The sequence below is a fragment of the Tachyglossus aculeatus genome, chromosome X3, assembly GCF_015852505.1.
Source record: "Tachyglossus aculeatus isolate mTacAcu1 chromosome X3, mTacAcu1.pri, whole genome shotgun sequence".
NCBI lineage: Eukaryota > Metazoa > Chordata > Mammalia > Monotremata > Tachyglossidae > Tachyglossus > Tachyglossus aculeatus.
The window spans coordinates 32,492,762-32,514,493 of NC_052099.1; the positions used below are offsets into that span (position 1 = coordinate 32,492,762).

General features: G+C 47.4%; 2 protein-coding genes across 8 annotated transcripts in view; one reads left to right on the plus strand and one right to left on the minus strand.

Moving 5' to 3' along the window:
• Positions 1 to 4,580, plus strand: part of LOC119948903 (tubulin polymerization promoting protein) — a 43,823-nt gene extending 39,243 nt beyond the window's left edge. Inside the window, exons 4-6 of one of the 7 annotated variants that reach the window (XM_038770450.1) lie at positions 1,086 to 1,262; positions 1,347 to 1,469; positions 1,644 to 4,580. In XM_038770450.1, coding sequence (XP_038626378.1) covers positions 1,086 to 1,262; positions 1,347 to 1,469; positions 1,644 to 1,667 — 324 coding nt within the window. In that variant the 3' untranslated portion in view covers positions 1,668 to 4,580. Of the gene's footprint in view, positions 1 to 1,085; positions 1,263 to 1,346 lie in introns of all 7 variants that reach the window. The other 6 variants (XM_038770449.1, XM_038770453.1, XM_038770447.1 and 3 more) reach the window with 6 other exon arrangements.
• Positions 4,581 to 6,175: 1,595 nt separating this feature from the next.
• CEP72 (centrosomal protein 72) lies at positions 6,176 to 20,666 on the minus strand. Its single transcript, XM_038770291.1, has 12 exons — positions 20,573 to 20,666; positions 18,155 to 18,282; positions 17,329 to 17,521; positions 17,130 to 17,244; positions 15,758 to 15,939; positions 15,000 to 15,212; positions 14,201 to 14,490; positions 12,966 to 13,104; positions 11,629 to 11,822; positions 10,399 to 10,525; positions 7,931 to 8,042; positions 6,176 to 6,440 (listed from the first exon to the last, which is right to left on the minus strand). Exons 1-12 carry the CDS (start codon positions 20,664 to 20,666, stop codon positions 6,293 to 6,295), a joined length of 1,935 nt encoding a protein of 644 aa, XP_038626219.1. The 3' UTR covers positions 6,176 to 6,292.
• Between the last annotated feature and the right edge of the window lie 1,066 nt (positions 20,667 to 21,732).

Below are 21,732 nucleotides of genomic sequence, written 5' to 3' on the forward strand. Positions count from 1 at the left end.
AGCGTTTAGAACAGTGCTTTGCACATAGTAAGAACTTAATAAATGCCATCATTATTATTATTATTACCACTACATGCTATTTACATGGCATTTATTCAAGACTTGCCCTGTGCTGAGCATTAGGAAGAAACACAATTTACATATTATTCCCATCTATTATTCCCTTATATTATTCACATAGTAGAGAAGCAGCGTGGCTCAGTGGAAAGAGCCCGGGCTTTGGAGTCAGAGGTCATGGGTTCAAATTCCGGCTCCGCCACTTGTCAGCTGGGTGACTTTGGGCAAGTCACTTCGCTGGGCCTCAGTTACCTCATCTGTAAAATGGGGATTAAGACTGTGAGCCCCCCGTGGGACAAGCTGATCACCTTGTAACCTCCCCGGCGCTTAGGACAGTGCTTTGCCCATAGTAAGCGCTTAATAAATGCCATTATTAATAATATTCATTCATTCATTCAATCGTATTGTATGCAGAGCACTGTACTACTACTAATAATAATGATAGCATTTATTAAGCGCTTACTATGTGCAAAGCACTGTTTACGATTGATTGACTGATTTATTGATTATCTCCTAATCCACGCTGCTCCCGGAGCCCAACAGCTGGCAATGCCTGGCCCTCGCTCGCTCTGTATGGTGTTGTCGATACCTGTCTGTTTGTACCTCCTGATAATGATAATAATGATGGCATTTATTAAGCGCTTACTATGTGCAAAGCACTGTTCTAAGCGCTGGGGAGGTTACAAGGCGATCAGTTTGTCCCACAGGGGGCTCACAGTCTTAATCCCCATTTTACAGATGAGGGAACTGAGGCACAGAGAAGTTAAGTGACTTGCCCAAAGTCACACAGCTGACAAGTGGCGGAGCGGGGATTCGAACCCATGACCTCTAACTCCAAAGCCCATGCTCTTTCCACTGAGCTACGCTGCTTCTCTCAAGCGCTTGGGAAGTCCAAGTTGGCAACATATAGAGACGGTCCCTACCCAGCAGTGGGCTCCCAGTCTAGAATTCCTAATATATGAATTATAAACGCTCGCTTCTGTTCTTCCCTGATTGTTTCCCCACTGCTTCCCGCCTCCCCGCCGCAGAAGGCCGTTTCGTCGCCGACGGTGTCCCGGCTGACGGACACGTCGAGGTTCACGGGCTCCCACAAAGAGCGCTTCGATCCCACCGGAAAGGGCAAGGGCAAGGCCGGCCGTGTGGACTTGGTGGACGATTCGGGCTACGTGCCGGGCTACAAGCACGCCGGCACGTACGATCACAAGGTTCAGGGGGGCAAGTGAGCGGGGCGGGAGCCCGGGCAGGGGAGGGGAGGGCTTTGAGGTTAAGGGTTGGGGGGCCCTCCACAGCCCCCCGCTTTTCAGTCACGTTGGGAACTGAGGCAAGAGCCGGGAAGCGCTTTTCCAAGAACTGGAACTCTGGGGGCCGCCCGCCCTTGCCTCAGAACATTCCTCCCGCTCCCGGCGAAAGAGGTGAGATCCTTGTGGCGTCAACGATCCGGGCAGAAAGGCTTTTGCCAACCATCCCCGCTCTCTCAAGCGGAGCACCCGACGGTTGTCCCGTTTCTTCCCCAATTTTGGGATCCCGTTTCCCAAGGACCCCTTCCCGCATGCAGACCGGATTCCTTTCCTGTTTTTCCTGCCCAGACCGACATTACCCTGGGGAAGTAAATGGAAGAGTTTACTCCCGTTACAAAGTTTAAAGCGGGGGTTCTGCTCCGGGGAAGAGACCAGGCCCTGGAATTCCAGCCGGCGTTTTCTCCTCCCTCCTTCCCCTCTCCCACTTCCTCCCCATCCCTAGGGGGAAATAAATAACTCACCTTTTCCCCGAGCAGAGCCTTTGTAACTTAACACGTTAGAAGCGTTGGAGATTTCCATCAGGTAGGGGTTGTGCCCGGGATTAATTCATTCAATTGTATTTATTGAGCGCTCACTGTGTGCAGAGCACTGTACCAAGCGCTTGGGAAGTATAATGGAAGACCTGAAGACGCTTCTCCACCGCAGAGTCTGGCGTTAGCGTGTTCTTGTGACCTGCTGTGTTTTGTGTGGGTGCCGATTTTGTTTACGCGGGGCCTCGTCGAATGCTTCTTCTTGAGCCCCAAAGTCACCTGGGGAGAGGTGAAAATGGATCATAATGCGATGAGCCTCTCTCTTGTGCGTGGAGGTAACGGGCCTTCGCTTCCTGGCTGTTCTAGCCGAACTCACCTCCGGGAGAGAGGGACGGATGGGGCTCCACGGAGACGTCAGGCCCGGCCAAGGGCCCCTGTTGGCTTCCTTCAGAGCCCCATCCTCTCCTACAGACACTGAGACTTCTAGAAATTTCCTCGTGGACTTGACCGAACGCTTCACTCCATCCGGGCGGTCGTTCTCCGCAAACCGCCGGGCCGAGCGCCCGCCCGAGGTGAGATGTCCGTCCGCCGGATAGTCGGCAGGTCGGCTTTGGGATGGCTTCCGGCCCAGCTGGGCCGGAGAGGGGAAATAAATGCCAGGGCGGAGAGTGCCAGGAGAAGCAGGCTGCTCATTTCTCCTGTGGAAGCGGCCCGTTTTTACCTCGGACCAATAAAGCGTCCGATGTCCCCGACGAGCTTCCCCAGCTGCTCTCGCTGCGGACTACCAGATGGCCCTGCCGGGTGAGCCGTGGTCCAGTCTTTCCCTGGAGCGAGCTCCCATCTGCCTCCAGGACTTCCCTGCTACCCAACTGTTTCCCAACGGAAGGGAAGAACCGTTTATACCCCTGAACCCCGCGGTTCAGGAATAGGAAAGCTCGGCCTCGTTCATCCGATCTCCTTCTGCCTGTTTGGGTCCATTGCTCCAGAGTCATTCCTCCAGCACGTTCCTGCTATTTTCCCCGCATCTCCACTGCCCTGGCTCCTTTCTCGCGGAGGCTGAGCGTCTCCAGACCCGGCACTGAAAGAAGCTTGGCTTCTTCCCCAGCCTATGCTGGCTTACTTGAGGTCTTCTGAAGCTTTTAAGTTATCTCCCCGCTCCTCATGGCCAATTCACCACCTTTTTTCAGTCCATCCATAATGTCCGCTTTCTACCGGAGCGTTTTGAGGGTGGGCGCCGGTCTCCAGCCCCTCCTTTGCTGGCCTGAGGTCAGCATGCTGTTTTTAACCACCCAACTAAATTTCAGCAAAAGATACAGCCGTGACGAGAGAGAGTCCTTGCTGTCAGGGTAAGCCTCAGCGTTCGGCCGGGCTGCGTGGCGGAGGTGTATCAGGAATGGAATTGGGGTGAATTGTCACAGATGCGGGTGCAACGTTTTATAGCATTCACCTCGAGCAAATTCAGTAGGATTTGATCTCTGGCTTCCCGCGAAGAGGAAGGAGGTAGCTCTTAGCCGTCCTGGGCTAGTTGAACTTCTAGCTTAGATGAACCCTCCCCTGACGGAGAGAGTCCCACCTCAACCCAAAGTCAGGTTGAGGCGGTGCGGTGCAGTGGAAAGAGCAAGGATCTGGGAACCAGGAAACCCGCGCTCTAGCTCTGTGATGACTCCGCGTCGCTTTACCTCTGGAGGAATCAATTTCCTCCTCTGCCTTTCCCTCCCACATAGGGCTCTTCTGAGGCCAAAGTGAGCTCACTGATGTGAAATAAGAGAAATAAGAGCACTTGACAAATGCGAGGTCTTAGAATTTCAATTCCCTTCTGCTCCAGCGTTGTTTTTGGCGTAGATTAACATTTAGCTAGCCTGGCCTATCGGGTTCACTGTGAAGTTTTCAGTCTACGAAAAATCCCTTCGTTCCCCCTCCGCAAACAGCCCCTCGACCTCGCAAATTTCTTCTCTTGGCAAACCGATTTACTACTGAGGACTCCCCTTACTGGCGCCCGCCCGCAGTTTGAGCCTAATTGTAGCAAGCTGCACGGAGCAACGCGCTGGTACTTCACCTCTGGAACAGGGGGAAGGCAGGAGTTTTCCACAGCCAAAGGCACTGATGTTTAGCCACAGGAAAGGGGCTGCTACCACTGGCTAAAGGGTCTGAGACAGACCTAAGAGGAGGGAAAGAGAGAGAGAGCTGTCAGACTTTCCAGCCAGCAGCCAGGATTTCCTAGCTTCGAACCCTAATCATTTAGCTTCCTTCATTTCCTTTTAACGAAACTTGAAAGGGGATCATATACTACTAGTTTGTACTAGGTTTTTTCAGGAAAGGGAAACAAATTTAAATATATATATATATATATATATGCAATATATATTTTTACACCGTTTTATTAACGCTATGAAGTATTAAATATCACTTTATCGGTTTGAATGTTTAAGTATTGACAACGTTTTGGGTGTTGAAACTGTGTAGTTGTCTTGCTCTATCCTAAACCTGCATTAATCCCAGACAAGCTAAATTGCCAGAATAAGCACCGTTAATCTTGCCGCTTCTTGTGAGTTCCAGGGAGGCAGGGTCTCACTAGAGCCGTCAAAGCCGTGGCTCGCCAAGTCTCCAGGCAAACGCGTGTTGGATTCAAATGGTTTCTTCCGGAGTACAGCGGCTCACAATGTGTACGTTTCTGCTGTTGATTGTGTAAAACTCTATCTTCAGTTGGTAAAGTGATCAATAAATGTGTTCAGAGGCAGGTGGCTGTCATTCCTTACCTTTTTCCCGGCAATTTCTGTTAGCGTCTGCCGGGCGGGGAGCGAGCACGTGGGCACAAAGAGCCGGAAGTCTTGACCTGGGCGTTTGTCATCCTTTTCATCCAGACCTGCCCCCGGCATCCCGTGAAGAAAACACCTTTGGTCATGGACTTCCGACTGTCTGATTGGGATTGATACAGCTCTAACGCACCAGACACGGAATCCGAATTCCAGCATCCCCGCAAGGGATTGCCCAGGGCCCCGGAAAGGGAGATTGCAGGCCTTTTGGCAGGAAGGAGAGGATCGGGTGAAGGATTCTCCTTCACATGCCGAGCCAATCGCTATGAGAATCCCCACTAGATTTGAGGACAAGGGATGGTGCTTAGTCCAGTGCTCTACACACAGTAAGCGCTCAATAAATACCCTTGATTGATCCTGAATCTATTAAGTCAGGGGAGAGTGTAAGCAAATTGTCTAGATGTTCTTGGGGAGCCCTGGACTGAGCATTTGTCCCCAAATTGGCCCCGTAAACACCCATAAACATCACCTGCGTATTCAAACCATCAACAGTATTCCTAAGCAAATAGGACAAAAAAAATCTTAAATTTCCTTGCATATTTAATTGGAAATAAATATGCATGCCGACTAGTAACGAGCCCAGACTGATTAGCGGAAGTCTCCCTCTGCCAATGGCAGATGGAGCATGGCATAAGAAGTGAGCTAAGCCCCTCTAACCCCATCTCTACAAGAAGTTTCCGTCAAAATTGCCAATGCTAAAAGCAAACCTTGCCCTATCCAGTAGAGCCCGTCTTTTCTCACAGCCCGTCTTTTCTCAACAGTAGTTCCAAAAACCTTGAAAAAAATCCGCTTTTTGAGGGGCAGGGAAGAGAAAGAGATGGACGGGAGATGGGCGAAGGAATCATACCTTTTTCCTCAGTTTCCTCATCGGCCTCTCCCAACTCATATGGATCCCTTATGGATAAAATAAGATCACTGACAAGGAAGTTCTTTGGAAATACAGAGTGAAATAAAAATGGATACAGTTTCCAGGTAAAACTGGGCTTTTCCCAACAAAAATTCCCTTTACCTTGTCTTCTCCTGGGACAGCTGCACATGAAGCACGGCGCGAAGCGACCTGCCCTAGGAGATAGAGCACGGGCCTGGGACTCAGAAGGACCTAGGTTCTAATTCCAGTTCCGTCACTTGTCTGCTGTGTGACCCTGGTTAAATCCCTTAACTTCTCTGTGCCTCACTTAGCTGGAAAATGGAAATTAAGACTGGGAGCCCCATGAGTGACATGGACTATGTCCAGTCCGAATAACTTGTATCTACTTAGCACTGCGCCGGGGTAGATACAAGCAAGATACAGGTTGTCCCATGTGGGGCTCACAGTCTTAATCCCCATTTTACAGCTGTGGTAACAGACCCAGAGAAGTGAAGTGACTTGCCCAAGATCACACAGCAGACAAGTGGCGGAGCCGGGATTAGAACCCACATCCCCAACCCCGGACTCTTGCCACGCCACGCTGCTCCTCTTACAGCGCAGTACAGTGCCCGGCCCCAAGTGAGCACGTAAACCCCATTTTAAAAAGGAAAAGAATAAGCCAATCCGGGTTTAACTATTATTTGAAATAAATAGAGGTACGAAAATTGTTCAATTAAGAGCAGCCTCCGCGCGTCGCTGGAACCCGAGGCCTGTTGGTCCCTGAGGTTTCCGGCTTCCGCTGGCCATTCAGGTCAGAGAAGGGCGAGGAGGGTCCAGCAATACCGTCTTTTTGAATTGATTGTGGCTCCAACAGAGCTGCTCTACTTCGGTCCTGTGCTGCCGCTGGGTCTCCGTTAGTTCTCGCAAGAGATGCTCATTAGTAGAGACCAAAGAGCTGGAAGAAACAGGGAAAACACCAGCTTTCTCCTTTTCCCCAGTTTCTCCACCCAACAGAGCATGGAAGCAGTGTGGCCTAGTGGAAGATCCCAGGCCTGGGAGCCAAGGCGGACCTGGGTTCTAATTCCGGCTCCGCCCCTCTCTGCTGTGTGATTTTACTTTCCAGTACGGTGCTCTGCCCACAGGAAGCACTCAATACGATTGAATGAACGAATAATATCATCATCATCATCATCAATCGTATTTATTGAGCGCTTACTATGTGCAGAGCACTGTACTAAGCGCTTGGGAAGTACAAATTGGCAACACATAGAGACGGTCCCTACCCAACAGTGGGCTCACAGTCTAAAAGGGGGAGACAGAGAACAAAACCAAACATACCAACAAAATAAAATAAATAGGATAGATATGTACAAGTAAAATAAATAGAGTAATAAATATCTACAACCATATATACATATATACAGGTGCTGTGGGGAAGGGAAGGAGGTAAGATGGGGGGATGGAGAGGGGGACGAGGGGCAGAGGAAGGAAGGGGCTCAGTCTGGGAAGGCCTCCTGGAGGAGGTGAGCTCTCAGCAGGGCCTTGAATAATAAATAATAATAACATTGAATAATTGAATATTAATAATAATAATAATAATAACAATAAAGGTATTTGTTAAGCATCTACTGGGTGCCGGACACTGTACTAAGCGCTGGGGTGGGTGCAAGCAAATAAGGTTGGACGTAGTCCCCGTCCCACGTGGGGCTCACTGTCTCTATCCCCGTTTTACAGATGAGGGAACTGAGGCTTGAGGAAGTGAAGTGACTTGCCTAAGGTCACCCAGCAGAGAAGTGGCAGAGCCGGGATTAGAACCCATAACCTCCTGATGTGAGGCCCAGGCTCTATCCACTATGCCATGCCGCGCCTCTGTATGAGAATTTACTGTGACTTTGGTTAGGGGGAGGTGGATTAGAAAAATATATACTGCCGCTTTCAAATCAAGATATTTTGTTCCACTGGATTTCAAATCCTCTTCAGGATTACCATGCTTACGTTAGGCGAACACCACTCTATTGTACCCTTCCAAGTGCTCAAAACAGTAGCCTTCCACCCGGTAAGCGCTCAATAAATACCATCCATTAATTGATTGAAAGGTGACGCTTTGAAGAGACAGGAATCTTAAGAGGATCCTGCCTGCGGCTTCGCTGCCAGCGTGAGAACCACCACTTTGTTTTCAATCCCATGAAGTGGATTTTGTCCCAACTGACCACGGGATAGTCACGGACAGTCCCCAGCGCAGGCCTGCCGACTGGCTGACTATAGTATGGCCCTCAAATTTCCGGAGAAGGGCCCCAAGAGACCGCAGAAGTGATGGAGGAGGAGGAGGAGGAGGAGGGTTACCATCTCTCAACCCAGCCCCTTCACCCCTCACTCCCATCACCCACCCTCTCTTCACCCCCAAAGCCCTCCCGGCCCAGACCACCCCTTCCTTCAGTGAAATACCTGTGACTTTCCTGCAGCAACTGTGTGAGCTCCTGAATCTTGTCGTAGTGCTGAAGGTGTTCTTTCAAGCTGCTAAGCTCACGAGCTAGCTGCTTATTGTGGTTTTGAAGCTCTGAAATAGAAAACACGCAGGTGAGATCGTTATTTTTCTCATCACCAAGGAGCTGGTCAAGCAAATTTACATTTCGGAAACATCGCTTCGGAGGACCGCCACCATTTGGGGAATTTAAAATAAATGAAATGAAACAGGCTCAGAGACTAATCTCTTTGAAAAAAATCAAGCGATAAAGCAGACTAAAATACACAGTTAAAATACAGTCTTAAAATGCCTGCTTGCTAGTTAGCTTTTTCACCCCCCACACCTCCTTGCTCCACAATAAGGCTCTAAGAAATGTCAGGTTATCGCATCTGACCTATTAAGAATCTCCAAGATGTCCTGTGCTCTGGACTGAGAGGGTAGTGGCTATTACCCATATTTACCCTAGCCTGTAGCAAACAACAAATATCCCTGATCAAGTGCTTAGTACAGTGCTCTGCACACAGTAAGCCCTCAGTTGACTGATTGAAATCCAGGCCATAACAACTGAAATGACCTGGCAGCAAGAACACAAGAAAATATCACCAAACTCCTTTCAAGGAACCTTTGACGGTGGGGCAATGGTATTTACTTTTGATTTGCTTACAGTGGTGGTCTGATTTGTTGGTAAATAATTAAAAGGAACCCAACAAAACACAACCTAAAATAGGCGGCTGCTACAGTGAATGCTATATCCATCGTAAAGTGCACTGCATAACAAATCATTTCTACCTAAACATATAGTTATGTGTGTGAATATATATATATATATATATATATATATACACAAAGGAGATCTTTATAGGAGATCTTTAAAGGAGCTCTCTCTCTCTCTCTCTCTATATATATATATATATATTTGTATATAGATCTCCTTTAGAGAAGCAGCATGTCTAGTGGAAAGAGCATGGGCCTGGGAATCAGGGAAGCTAGATACTAATCTCCTTTCTACCACTTTTCTGCTATTTGACCTTAGGAAAATCACCTAACTTCTCTTGGCTTCAGTTTCCTCATCTGTAAAATGGGGATTGAATACCTGTTAGCCTTCCAATGAACAGAGATAGAGAACAAAATTTTAAGCAGCATAGCTTTATCATTTCAATTGTATATTTCAAATCACAAAACCATTAAATTGTGAATTCTTGTATAAGATAATATTGGGTCCAGTTACACACACAGATAATCACTGTGGTATCTGCTAGGCGCTTACTATGTGCCAGGCACTGTACTAAGTGCTGGGATAGATACAAAATAATCAAATTGGACACAGTACCTGTCCCACATGAGGCTCACAGTCTGTTTATTGTTATACTGTATTCCCCCAAGTGCTTAGTACAGTGCTTTGCACACAGTGAGCGCTCGATTAAATACAATTGAATGAATGCTTAGACTTGGAGCTCCATGCGGGACAGAGATTGTGTCCAACTCGATCGTCTGTTGTTGAACACTTCGACAATCCAGGGCATCGCTGCAAAATGCCAAAACTGACAGGAGTAGCTAGCTATGGCCCCCTCCACCTCCAGCTAAAATTTGGGGTTTAAAAAGTCTGGAGTCCATTTTAAAGAAAGAGGGGAATCTATCATCATCATCATCATCAATCATATTTATTGAGTGCTTACTATGTGCAGAGCACTGTACTAAGCGCTTGGGAAGTACAAATTGGCAACATATAGAGACAGTCCCTACCCAACAGTGGGCTCACAGTCTAAAAGATCCAACTATCTTAAGAAGAACTTGATGGAGAGAGGTATTCAGATAGTTCACCTAATTCAAATAATAACATCCAAGCCTAAATAATTGTTAAATGATGCTTGCCGTAGCGCTGTATAGCACCTAGAAGAGTTTCATACGATGCTACCGGAGGATTTCAAAGAGACCCCACAGCAAAACCAGACTGCTATCGTACAGAGCAAGGACACATAAGGAAAGCTTTCTTCAAGTCCTACAGCACCAGTGTAGAAAAGCGCCAGGAGTTTTTAGAAATGGGTGATCGCTGTAACTCGGAAATCACGAGCACCGTGGGAAAGAAATTTCATCCTTCAGGGAATACTGAATGGATATGATGCAAGGTTTTGCTTTCATGGATTTTGAAGAAGTTCAGGCTGCTAATCTTCCACAGCCTGAGTCCCTAAAGGGGAAGGTAGCACCACCCTCATTTGGATTTGCCAATTACCACAGAATTGGAAAGCAATCAATGTGCCCTGAATCCTGATGAAACTCTCTTTTCCATCAGGTTTGCTGTCTCAGATGCAGGCCCAGATAACAGTAAGCAGGACATAGATCCTCTCAATTGTGTAACAGATGGTTTTAAATAAAAGTAAACTACATCATAAATGTTTTTCAGTGGTTTCTAATAATTCAAAACAAGTTAAAGAATACACTTTAAACCCACCAGTAATCTGCAAATTTAGGGTAGCCGACGTGTCTGCGTTCTTGGTATCTTGTTCCGCATTTAGCAAAAGTCTTTTTAAATTCTTGTTCTCTTCCAGTGACTGGTCCAAGTGGTGTTTCAAGGCATCCTAATAACATTAAAAAACAGCAGGAAATGAGACCAAATCACTTGAAATAGGTTCTAAAAATGTATCAGCACTCAATGAAAATATTAAACTTTCTGAGTTTGGAAAAATAAGTTAATTGCTACCATGATTATCATTCTAATTCAACACACTCTCCGGTTATCATTCCCCGCTGTCATTATTGTAGAAAAATATTCTATTTCTTTGTCCCTCTGGGGAGCCATTTCTAAGGCAGATCTTCTGCTTAGTCCTCCCAACCCCTGTGAGATACAAAAAAGAACAACTCTATAAAATTATCCAAGCACAGGTCTGGGAGACCGAGGACCTGGCTCTAATGTCATTTTCTCCGTCTGCTGTGTGGCCTTGGGCATGTCACTTCACTCCTCTGGGCCTCAGTTCCCTCATCTGTAAAATGGGGATGAAGACTACAAGCCCCTTGCGGGACAGGAACGGCGTCCAACTTGATTAGCTTCTATCTACCCCAGAGCATACTACAGTGTCCTGAAATATAGTTAATGATTACTCTATTTATTTTATTTGTACATATTTATTTATTTTATTTTGTTAATATGCTTTGTTTTGTTGTCTGTCTCCCCCTTCTAGACTGTGAGCCCGCTGTTGGGTAGCGGCTGTCTCTATATGTTGCCATCTTGTACTTCCCAAGCACTTAGTACAGTGCTCTGCACACAGTAAGCGCTCAATGAATACGATGGAATGAATGAATGAAATACCACTTTAAAAAAATGCTTTTAGCCATTTGTGGAGTTGGAGTCCAAGAGGTGTGAGCTAAAAAGAAAACTGGATAAACTAGGCTTCTGCCAGATTAGAAGCCAGATTTCCCACACCAAGGATGTTCGATGGGAAACACATTGACAGGATATCACTACTCTCTCAGTTTTACACATTTATCTTCCCAGCTCAGACACTGGATACCAAGTTCTCGGTGCCTCAGTTTCTCATCTGAAAAATGGGGATTAGTTCTGTGAGCCCCACGTCGGACACGGACTGTGTCCAATCTCATTCGTCTTTATCTACCCCAACGCTTAGTACAGTGCCTGGCACACAGGAAATGATTAATACCTTTAAAATTAAAAAAGTGGATTTACCATTTCTTTATGGGCATTAGTTAGTTCCAACACCAGCCCATCGATCTTCGTGTTGTACAGCTTGTCTTGTTCAGACAGGTGGTGTTTCAGTGCTTTCTTTTCTAAAATCAGGTTGTTGATTTCTTCGATGATTGCTTGAGTCTCCTGATTATTTACAGATGCTTGTGCGGCTGATAAAATACGCCTTGCCTGACCTGGGAATTAGGAAAAAAAAAAAAAAATCAAGTGATCTGGTACAGGTAACTAGGTTCTGAGTTTAACGATGAAACCCATTAAAATATTCTTAAGGAATACAAAAACGAGTCAAGCTATTTTACTGAAAACACTAAAACAGCCGCCAATATGGTGGAGAAATTCTGATTTTGGCAAGAATATAGGAACGATATCCTGAATACCATATGAATGCCCTGGATTCCAAATAATTATCTGGTTCTAATAAAAGTGAAGGACAAAGTTCGTTGTAGGCGGGCAATGTGTCCGTTTATTGTTGTATTGCACTCTCCCAAAGCACTTAGTGCAGTGCTTTGCACTCAGCAAGCTCAACAACTCCAATTGAATGAATGAATGAACTTACTACGTACAGAGCACTGAACTGCTTAAAAGAGTAAAATACAACAGAATTAGTGGATGTGTTCCCTGCCCATAACGAGCTTACAGTCTAGAGGAGGAGAAACTTACTTACATCCAAGTACTTGGATTGCAAGTTTGACTTTCCCGGCTTTGATTTATTATATCATTGTTTCATCTGGGGAGAGTTCCAGAGCTCTAGGTTTTGCGGTGTTCATTTCTATAGGGCATTTCCATCCACGTCTCTCACAGACTACTCCCTTATCCTTTCCCAAGAAAAATGGTTCAGTGCTGTGTGTGCTACTTCTAGAAAACCCTCTGAGGAGCTGATTAAGACTGTACAGAATGGTTTATGAGCCGTCCCTCCTAGACAGAGACAGCTGAAAAGGGGTTAAATAAAGAATAAATAAATAATAGTGGCATATGTTAAGCACTTCCTATGTGTCAAGCACTGTACTAAGCGCTGGGGTGGAAACACGCAAACAGGGTTGGACACAGTGCTGTGCCACACGGGCTCACAGTCTTAATCCCCATTTTTTTTTACAAATGAGGGAACTGAGGCCCAGAGAAGTGAAGTGACTTGGCCAAGGTCTCCCAGCAGACAAGGAGCGGAGCTGAGATTAGAATCCATGACCTTCCAACCCACTAGGCCACGCTGCTTCTCTAAAGGTCTGGAGAAACTCACGCCCCAAATCCGAACCAGGTTTGGGACCAATATGGGGCGGGGCAACTTCCTTAATCTAGAATAGAAATGAACCATTTTTACTTACCCAGGAATTTCTCATTGCAGTGCAGTGACTTGCAACCATTCCAGTATCTGTCCACTAAGTCCAAAAGACCCTCTAAGGGTGTAGCTTCGTTCGCATCTTTGCTCACTGGCTGAACGCCTGAATGGCAACTGGGAGACGCCTGAATTTAAACAATAAATTCAGAGTGATGCGATCCCGTCGCCACAACACTTCTAGCTTCACTCAACTTGGGTTTTTTGCAGTCGGCCAATCCGTCGGTGGTATTTACCGAGTGCTTACTGTGTGCAGAGCACTATTAAAGGCTTGGGGGACTAAAATATAATAGAGTTCACAGGCACAGTCCCTGCCCACGAGGAGCTTACAGTCTGGAGGGGGGAGACAGACATTACAGATAGGGGAAACAGCAGGCTCTAAGGATATGTGCATTAGACTCTGAGCTCGCTGTGGGCAGGAGATGTGTTGGATGTTATACTGTACTCTCCCAGGTGCTTAGTACAGTGCTTTGCACACAGGAGGATCTCAATAAATATGGTTACTAATAATAAGGGGAACAGAACCAAGGTGACACAGAAACGGGGGGACAATAGGGTGGGGAAATGAGGGTTTGGTTGAGAAAGGCCTCTTGGAGAATGTAAGATTTAGTAGGGCTTTGAAGAGGGGTAAATGGTGGTCTGTCACACATGAAGAGAGAGGGAGTTCCAGGTCAGGAGAAGGACGTGGGCGAGGGGTCGGCGGTGAGGAGATGAGGTTCTGAAGAAATACATTTTAAAAGATTTCCAAGTGATAAATCACTGGAGATAATGTGTGAGGAGATTTTCAAGAAGTAAAGAGCAAACCCATTGCACTACGGGAGCTTACAGGCGAAAAAGGGGACACAAAAACACCACTACTCCTAACAAATTAAATTCAGCCTAGGCAAAGAGGGCAGGCATAAAAAGTGCCACAGTCAACAGAGAAAACCCAATAATATAGCCATCCAAGATACACCTGATGTGGAATACTGGCAATGACTTGAGGTGACCCAACACCAAATCATTAGGAAACAGGGGCTTCAACCTCTTGCCAGAGGCTGAAACGACAGACCCACTTTTCTACTCTGGCCATCAATAATCCCCTCGGTTTTTCCTCCACAACATATCCAGGGTCTGCCCCCTCCTCTCCATCCGAGTGGCCTCCACTCAATGTTCTAGTCTCATTTCCAGCTAGGAAGAGAACCCGAGTTAATGGCGAACGGAAGTTATCGGCACCGAACTTACCGCTCTGGCGACTGTGTTTATGTTCTTCAGCCTCTGTTCTCCAGACTCAGCTCCGTGAGCGTTAGAAGAGTTTCTATTTCCGTCCCTCCCCAAGACTTCTTGTTGAGCTACGCTGTCATCAGCATTAGAGAGTTCATTGCTTCGATCCAGAGTCTCCTGATAATGCCCTTTCGGAACTGGTTGGCCCCTTCGGCTCTGGAGTCCAGAAAGAACTAATGTGTTCAAGATCTTTTGGGCGGGCGTAACCGTCTTCTGAGAAGATATGAATGGCTCATCTGTTCCTTGAGACTCTGCAGAATGGTGAAAAAAAAAATGCTCCATTAATACCACAAGTTATGCTCATCTGAAAGCAAAGAATTAAAACTAGAATAGAAGCAAGAATAGAAAATTAGATGACTATCAGCAAAATAAACTCCGGAGTTACTGAATTAATATTGCACTTTTCCTTAAAAAACGTTTATTAGCAAACACCTTGGGCGGCAGGGAGACTGTCATCAGCATTAGGGAATGGGACATTAGTTGCTTAAAATGCTGTTAAACTAGGAAAATAAAAATCAAGCCATCCCTGCCTACAGTGGGTGGCCCACTTAAAGGTATGCAATTTACAGAACTGAATCGTGGAATGATAGCCTAAAAATACAAAGGACTTAGCAGTTAGTATAGTATTTTTACAGTCTTAATGATAGGATGGTTACTGAAGCAAGTTATTAAGCAAGTAATACCAGAACAGAGAGAGTTATGGGTAGGATTTATTTTCTTATTCTCAAAAACCAACACCAAACAGATCTAACTGGGTTACCTGGATGCGGGGTGAAATAAACCTGAGGCAAACACCTGTGATAAGCTTCGATCTCATCTTCAAACTTCAAGTTGGGATCCTTGCGGTGATAGCCTGTCAGCTTCTCATCCGAAAGTCCCACGGGGACAGTCATTTTCTTTTTCTCCCGGCCTTGTTTAAAAGCATCGCTGGCAAGATGCTGGCCTAAATTGGGACTGAGCGCACCTCTAGAACCTAGTTTGTAGGATAAGAGAGAGTTTTCATTAACTGATAAGGAAAAGCACGTTCGCTTTTGCAGTTCAAAACAAGGAGTTGTGGAATATGAAGTTCTAATGAATGCAAATGCAATAATCAGACATCTGCCAATCAATGGGTGCTTCGAGGCTGGCTTGCTTTCTTTCTCTCTCCCCTCAGGTCTCCTAAGCTTTCATTTGTCAATCAATCAATCAATCAATCGTATTTATTGAGCGCTTACTGTGTGCAGAGCACTGTACTAAGCGCTTGGGAAGTACAAACTGGCAACATATAGAGACAGTCGCTACCCAACAGTGGGCTCACAGTCTAGAAGGGGGAGACAGAGAACAAAACCAAACATACTAACAAAATAAAATAAATAGAATAGATAGATACAAGTAAAATAAATGTCACCTCTCCTCCCTGCTTCTTTATCCTCCTCCACCTCCTCTCTGGTTTCCTCACTGAGCTGAGCCTTTCAAGCTACTTTCTCATTCTCATCTTAGGAGAGAAATAATTTTTACAAAGACGGCACCACATCTTACCCTGCAAACTATAAAATTCAGCTTCGCAGTCTCCTTTACTTGAGCCTGTGATTCCAGGAGGTTTACTTAAATCCCATTCACACTTGGCAATTAGGTTTAGAACCGCTTCATCGTCTTCATCCATTAGCGTGCATTTCTTTGACATGGAACTGATGTACTTTGTTCTGGGATGACCAGATCGACTGAAGGGAGGAAGAAAACCATCAGAACCCCATCCCTCTTGGCACAGCGTTTTTTAATTGTCTGAATAGAGCACACGGACAGCAAAGACACATTTCATTAGACAATCTGGATGCAGCCCAGCAGAAGAATTGGGGAACTTTTTTCCCCAACATGAGTTCATTTTGATGATAATGCGATCCACAACTAGTGCGAGTATGATCCATAAAGAAGAAATAGTTGTGACCTAATTAAGGAGGGTCCTAGTCTCTGCCTCTGTTTTAGGAGAATTTACTGTACACTACATGCATTTCCCTATGTTCTGCAACTTTACAGAATTTAATTCAGTTTTTTAAATGGTATCTGTTGAGCGCTTAGATTGTGCCAGGCACTAAGCACTAGAATAGATACAAGCTAATCAGAGTGGATACAGTCCGTGTCCCACGTGGGGCTCACTGTCTTAATCCCCATTTTTCAGATGAAGGAACTGAGGCCCAGACAAGTTAAGAGACTTGTCCCAGGTCACAAAGAGCCAGGATTATTTATTTATTTTACTTGTACATATCTATTCTATTTATTTTATTTTGTTAGTATGTTTGGTTTTGTTCTCTGTCTCCCCGTTTTAAACTGTGAGCCCACTGTTGGGTAGGGACTGTCTCTATATGTTGCCAATTTGTACTTCCCAAGCGCTTAGTACAGTGCTCTGCACATAGTAAGTGCTCAATAAATACGATTGATGATGATGATGATTAGGAATCATAAGATTAAAATAAATGGCAATGTTAGTGGTGGAGAAAATAACACAGATATTTGTATCAAAAATGTCAGTCACGATGGTATCTTCAAACGCTCTCCGCCAAACCCACGAATTCTCAATGAATCAATGAGATTCAATTTTCCCATTAACTCAAGTTTCTTCTAGAACATGACCCGTGTTATGAGAGAACTCCCTGAATATTAAGAGATCAATAAAACCTTCCCTTGGTGTTTGAAAAGATTATTTCTGGTGAGGTTTGTTGTTTTTTTTTTTCAACAAATGCAGATCTGCATGACTGATAGGACCAATACGTGCCTGACATTCCTCCTACATTATGTGCATGCAAAGATTGTCTCTTGCGGCAGTGTAGCCTGTAAACTATACTGTCTGATTGTGAAGAGGAAACAAAAACAATTTTCCTTTTTCTGAGTATTCAAACGTTACTGCTATCCGGACCTTTCGACGTTGGTCCCCACCGCCGCCGGAGAAGGACACTTGAACTCATATGCTTGGTCCGAAGTGAAATGTAAGAGAGAAGCCTTCCGTTCACTATCTCTCACCGGACGGTCGTCTAAAAAATACACAAAAAAATGAACGCTGAGGCTGTGGCAGCTCGGAAGGGTCTAATCATTAGGTCAGAAAATCACCCACCTACCTAACTGCCTGAGGCTGGGAAGCATATGTACGACAAAAAGACGATAATCAGATTCATTCTTAACCACGGGGTTCAGGCGAAAGTCCACATCTTTGAGTCTGGTTAAGGTTTGAAGTCGGAAAACTTCCACTAAGCAGGATATGTTGTTGTAGTAGAGATTCAGGTTTTCTAAGGCCGTTAAATGCTGAATGCCCTGTGAACACAAAGAAAGGCACCCAACTGGTTGGTCCATATAGTTTAATAAGGTATTAATACATCTGTGTTGATGCATCCGTGACAAATGGCTCTACCATTTGTCTGCTGTGTGGCCTTGGACAAGTGACTTAACTTCTCTGTGCTTCAGTTAACTCATTTGTAAAATGGGGATGGAGAATACGAGCCCCACGTGGGACGTGGAATGGGTCTAATCTGAATAGCCTGCATCTATCCCACTGATTAGTACAGTGCCTGGCATACAGTAAGAGCTTAACAAATACTATGAAAAAAAAAATCTGGCCTAGTTTTACCATGAGTTTTTCCAATTTTCACTAAATTGATACTGTAAAAGTGGAAAGCAAATTCACGTAAAAGGGGGGGAAAAGAGTTCAATTATTCTACATTAGCAGAATGCCCAATCTTATCAATCAATAATTAATGATTACTCAAAGGTCAAGGTGGATGTGCTACACATAATCAGCCAACCTGATTATCTTGTATCTACCCCAGAGCTTTGTACAGCGCTTGGCACAAAGTAAGCGCTTAAATACCACAGTTCCGTACCATATTTTACTTCCATCGGTTAATATAAGTGATACAAATTATTTCAAAGACGCCTTAAAAAACTTACCTCTAGACTAACCAATGAATTGCGAGAAAGATCCAAGGACTTTAGTCGAGTAAAATTCTTCAAAGAATTCCCTAGGTGAGTAATCTTTTCTCGATAAGTTCCAGGAATAGACAGCGACCGAACATCAGCTAAAAACAGGAGTTGTTGAGAATTAGTGTTTTTTCCAGAAAAAAGTGACACTTCAATGTTTCAATGGGCTTGGAGAGCGCAAGGGAAGCTTTTATAATAATAATAATAATAATGGTATTTGTTAAGTGCTTACTATGTGCAAAGCACTGTTCTAAGCGTTGGGGGGATACAAGGTGATCAGGGGCTCACAGTCTTAATCCCCATTTTACAGATGAGGGAACTGAGGCACAGAGAAGTTAAGTGACTTGCCCAAAGTCACACAGCTGACAAGTGGAGGAGCCAGGATTTGAACCCCTGACCTCTGACTCCAAAAGCCTGTACTGTTTCCACTGAGCCACACTGTAGTTAATAGTAATAATAATAATAATGATGGCATTTGTTCATTCATTCATTCATTCAATCGTATTTATTGAGCGCTTACTATGTGCGAAGCACTGTTCTAAGCGCTGGGTGGGGGATACAAGGTGATCAGGTTGTCCCACCTGGGGCTCACAGTCTTAATCCCCATTTTACAGATGAGGTAACTGAGGCACAGAGAAGTTAAGTGCCTTGCCCATGGTCACACAGCTGACAAGTGGCAGAGCGTAGCTGAAAAGTTACTCAAAATTTGAAGAAATCGCTTCCCACGGTGGTGATGTGGAAATGGCAAATGGAGGGGGAGGTCATAGCTTGTCACTTTCCCCGCCTGGCATGGGGAGGGGGCTGAGATGGGGACGTGGGCAGGGGCACAGGCTGCAGCAGGGGCAGTAGTTGGGGCGGACACACAGGCTGGGGCATGGTGCGGGGGGAGAGGGCAGAGGCCTGGGCAGTATCTGGGGCGGGTGCCAGGGTTGGGGCCGAGGCAGGGACGTGGGCTGAGGCCGGGATGTGGGCAACGGCTGGAATCAGGGCAGTTACTGGGGTAGAGAAAGGGCAGCAGCAGAAGGGGCAGGAGCTGAGACGGGCAGCGCCAGGGGCTGGAGTTTGGGCAGGGGTGGCAGTGTTTGGGGCAAGGGCAGTAGTGGGGCAGGGGTGGAGGCTCGGGCAGTGCCAGGGGCTGGAGCCAGGGCAGTAACAGGGGCAGGGGCTGGGGCAGGAGCTGTGACAGCAGCAGTACCAGGGGCTGAAGAAGGGCAGTAACAGGAGCAGGGGCAGCAGCAGGGGCTGAGACAGGGCCTGGAGAAGGGCAATAACAGGGGCTGAGACAGGGGCAAGGACTGGAATAGGGGCATAAACTAGGGTAGGAACAGTGCCAGGGGCTGGAGCAGGGCAGTAACAGGGGCAGGGGCAGCAACAGGGGCTGAGACAGGGACAAAGACTGGAGTAGTGCTAGGGGCTGGAGAAGGGCAGTAACAGGAGCAGGGGCAGCAGCAGGGGCTGAGACAGGGCCTGGAGAAGGGCAATAACAGGGGCTGAGACAGGGGCAAGGACTGGAATAGGGGCATAAACTAGGGTAGGAACAGTGCCAGGGGCTGGAGCAGGGCAGTAACAGGGGCAGGGGCAGCAACAGGGGCTGAGACAGGGACAAAGACTGGAGTAGTTCTAGGGGCTGGAGAAGGGCAGGGGCAGGGGCAGCAACAGGGGCTGAGGAGACAGGGGCAAGGACTGGGGCAGGGGCAGAAACTAGGGCAGGCGCAGTGCCAGGGGCTGGAGAAGGGTAATAACAGGGGCTGAGACAGGGGCAAGGACTGGAGCAGGAGCAGTGCCAGGGGCTGGAAAATGGCAGGGCAGCAACAGGGGCTGAGAAGACAGGGGCAAGGTCTGGGGCAGGGGCAGAAACTAGGGCAGGAGCAGTGCCAGGGGCTGGAGAAGGGTAATAACAGGGGCTGAGACAGGGGCAAGGACTGGAGCAGGAGCAGTGCCAGGGGCTGGAAAATGGCAGGGGCTGGAGAAGGGCAGGGGAAGCAACAGGGGCTGAGGAGACAGGGGCAAGGACTGGAGCAGTGCCAGGGGCTGGAGAAGGGCAGGGGCAGGAACAGGGGCTAAGAAGACAGGGGCAAGGACTGGGGCAGGGGCAGAAACTAGGGCAGGAACAGTGCCAGGGGCTGGAGACGGGTAATAACAGGGGCTGAGGCAGGGGCAAGGACTGGAGCAGGAGCAGTGCCAGGGGCTGGAAAATGGCAGGGGCAGCAACAGGGGCTGAGGAGACAGGGGCAAGGACTGGGGCAGGGGCAGAAACTAGGGCAGGAGCAGTGGCAGGGGCTGGAGAAGGGCAGGGAGTGGGGCAGAGGCAGGAGGTGGGGCAGTGCCAGTGGGCGGAGCAAGGGCAGTGCCCGGGTGAGGGGGAGCCCGGCGTGTTGTGGGGGTTACCCAGAGGGCGGTGAGGGAGCCGGCACCTCTCCCGGATCGCCTCCTCCGTCAACACGACCTCCTCGGCCCTCACAACCCCCACAGCCGCCTCCATTTTTCAAACCAGGCGCGTCTGCGCGTGCGCGGCGGCAGGCCGGCCAACAAGGGCGGCCCAGGGCCTGCATCCGGGGGATCCACCCCTCATAATAATTATAATAGTAATAATAATAATAATAGTAATAATAATAATAGCATTTGTTAACTGCTTACTATGTGCAGAGCACCGTTCTAAGCGCTGGGGGGGGGATACAAGGTGATCAAGTTGTCCCACAGGGGGCTCACAGTCTTCATCCCCATTTGACAGATGAGGGAACTGAGGCACAGAAAAGTGAAGTGACTTGCCCAAGGTCACACAGCAGACATGTGGCGGAGTCGGGATTGGAACCCATGACCTCTGACTCCAAAGCCCGGGTTCTTTCCACTGAGCCACACTGTGCCACCCCCTCATGGCGGGGGCCGCCTCACGCCCAGCCCGGCCCAAAAGGGACCCCGCCGTCATGACAGGGGCTGCCTCACACCCTGCCCAAACGAGGGCCCCCTTCATGGAGGGGGCTGCCTCACACCCAGCCCAACTGGGGTCCCCTTCATGGCGGGAGCTGCCTCAGGCTTGACCATTCCAAATGGTGGGGCCCTTCATGGCGTGGGCCGCCTCACACCCCCTTCATGGCGGGGCCGCCTCACACCCAGCCCAACTGGTACCCCCCTTCATGGCGAGAGCTTGTCCAGGCCAAATAATGATAATAATGGCATTTGTTCAGCGCTTATTATGCGCAGAGCACTGTTCTAAGCGCTGGGAAGCATACAAGGTGATCAGGTTGTCCCACTGGGGGCTCACAGTCTTCATCCCCATTTTACAGATGAGGGAACTGAGGCCCAGAGAAGTGAAGTGACTTGCCCAAAGTCACATCATCATCATCATCAATCGTATTAATTGAGCGCTTACTATGTGCAGAGCACTGTACTAAGCGCTTAGGAAGTACAAATTGGCAACATATAGAGACAGTCCCGGCCCAACAGGGACACCCTTTCTAGGAGCAGCGTGGCTCAGTGGAAAAAGCCCGGGCTTTGGAGTCAGAGGTCATGGGTTCAAATCCCGGCTCTGCCACTTGTCAGCTGTGTGA